Raw genomic sequence first — 1,352 nt, 5'->3', positions numbered from 1 at the left:
CTCAACCGCCCCCACACGAAAACACCAACATTTAGACAAAAAAAAAGAAAACAGATTTACGAACGTAAAATTATAAAATTTATTAACAAAAATAATAAAAACTTATAAAGAAAAACTAAAACACTAATAATACAACCATATAAAATATTAAATACTAGTAATACTAACACCAAAATAATAAAAACTTATAAAGAAAAACTAAAACAATAACAATATAAAAAACTAATCCTCATCCCAGCTCTCATAGGGCCTATAAAAAGAAAGAGGAAAACTGGAATTAAACAACTAACTTACTAAAATAAATTGAGAAAATAAATTAAAAACTTACGACTCAACAAAGGCGCCCCCACAACGCCTCTCATGGCGGGGAAACCAGGAGTAAAACCTGGCATCCGGAGGCCTCCTCGTTCCTCGTACCTGTTTCTTCCCGCACTTCTCGCACTTGTATAGAATGTCCAAGCCGAATTGACGCAGCCCCCTCCAATTGACGTCACTCTCATCCTCAATGTTAATTTGGAGGGCCAGGTTCAGCCTCTCCACCTCCGCCCTCCAATTGGGCCCATGGGACCCGTTTTCCGCCCTGTTCCCACCCAGGATGTCAACGTGGGCATGGCACATCTCGTGGACGAGGATGCGCACCAGGCAAGTCCTGCTCATTCCTGCGGAGAAGAGACATTCTTGAAGGAAGATCTTCTTCCGCAGGAAATCGGTGTAGCCGAAACAGCTTTTGTAATCCTTAGTACGCCACACCGTGAACCCCTGGAGGCGCCCACCGAAGAATCGCTCGTCCAGGAGCCTCGCCAGCCCACGATAATTGGGATCAGGGCCCAACACGAGTCCCACGTATTCCACGATGCCCATTGGTACACCGCAGTCAACCCGAAATTAATTCACCCTGGGCTGACGGCCAAACACCCTCCTCCACTCCCGTTTGGATCCACGCACCTGGAGCAAAACAATAAACAAAATTAATATAAAGCCACTCACTAAAACTAACAACTAATTAGCCAAAAACTTTTAACTATACTTACCATGTCCCGAAAACTGCTACAACACACGCAAAAACCACAAAAAACAATTAGCCACCTGTCACTTCACCAAAACCGGAAATAAGATGGGTGACAGATTAACACCCTAGACAATTGACCTAATGACCAAGTGGCTCTACCGGCCACATTAGCATACTAATTAGGCCACACGACCCAATTACCGACATGAGTGACCGTGCTAACTAGGTCACACACCTAATTATCGACATGAGTGACCGTGCTAACTAGGTCACGCACCTAATTACCGACACGGACGACCACCCACGCAGTCTAGTGACCCAGTGCCTCTGCCGGCCGTAATTA

General features: G+C 44.8%; 1 protein-coding gene across 1 annotated transcript; it reads right to left on the bottom strand.

Annotated features, from left to right (window-relative positions):
* Positions 1–328: 328 nt before the first annotated feature.
* LOC105272951 (sprT-like domain-containing protein Spartan) lies at positions 329–861 on the bottom strand (the record flags this gene model as incomplete). Its single annotated transcript, XM_011315181.1, has 1 exon — positions 329–861. A coding segment is annotated over exon 1 (533 nt), but the record flags the coding sequence as incomplete, so codon positions are not given.
* Between the last annotated feature and the right edge of the window lie 491 nt (positions 862–1,352).

Source organism: Fopius arisanus, unplaced genomic scaffold, assembly GCF_000806365.1.
Source record: "Fopius arisanus strain USDA-PBARC FA_bdor unplaced genomic scaffold, ASM80636v1 scaffold00467, whole genome shotgun sequence".
NCBI classification, from domain to species: Eukaryota; Metazoa; Arthropoda; class Insecta; order Hymenoptera; family Braconidae; genus Fopius; species Fopius arisanus.
Note: the sequence above shows the minus strand (reverse complement) of the source record. Positions and strands in the feature narration are given on the sequence as shown.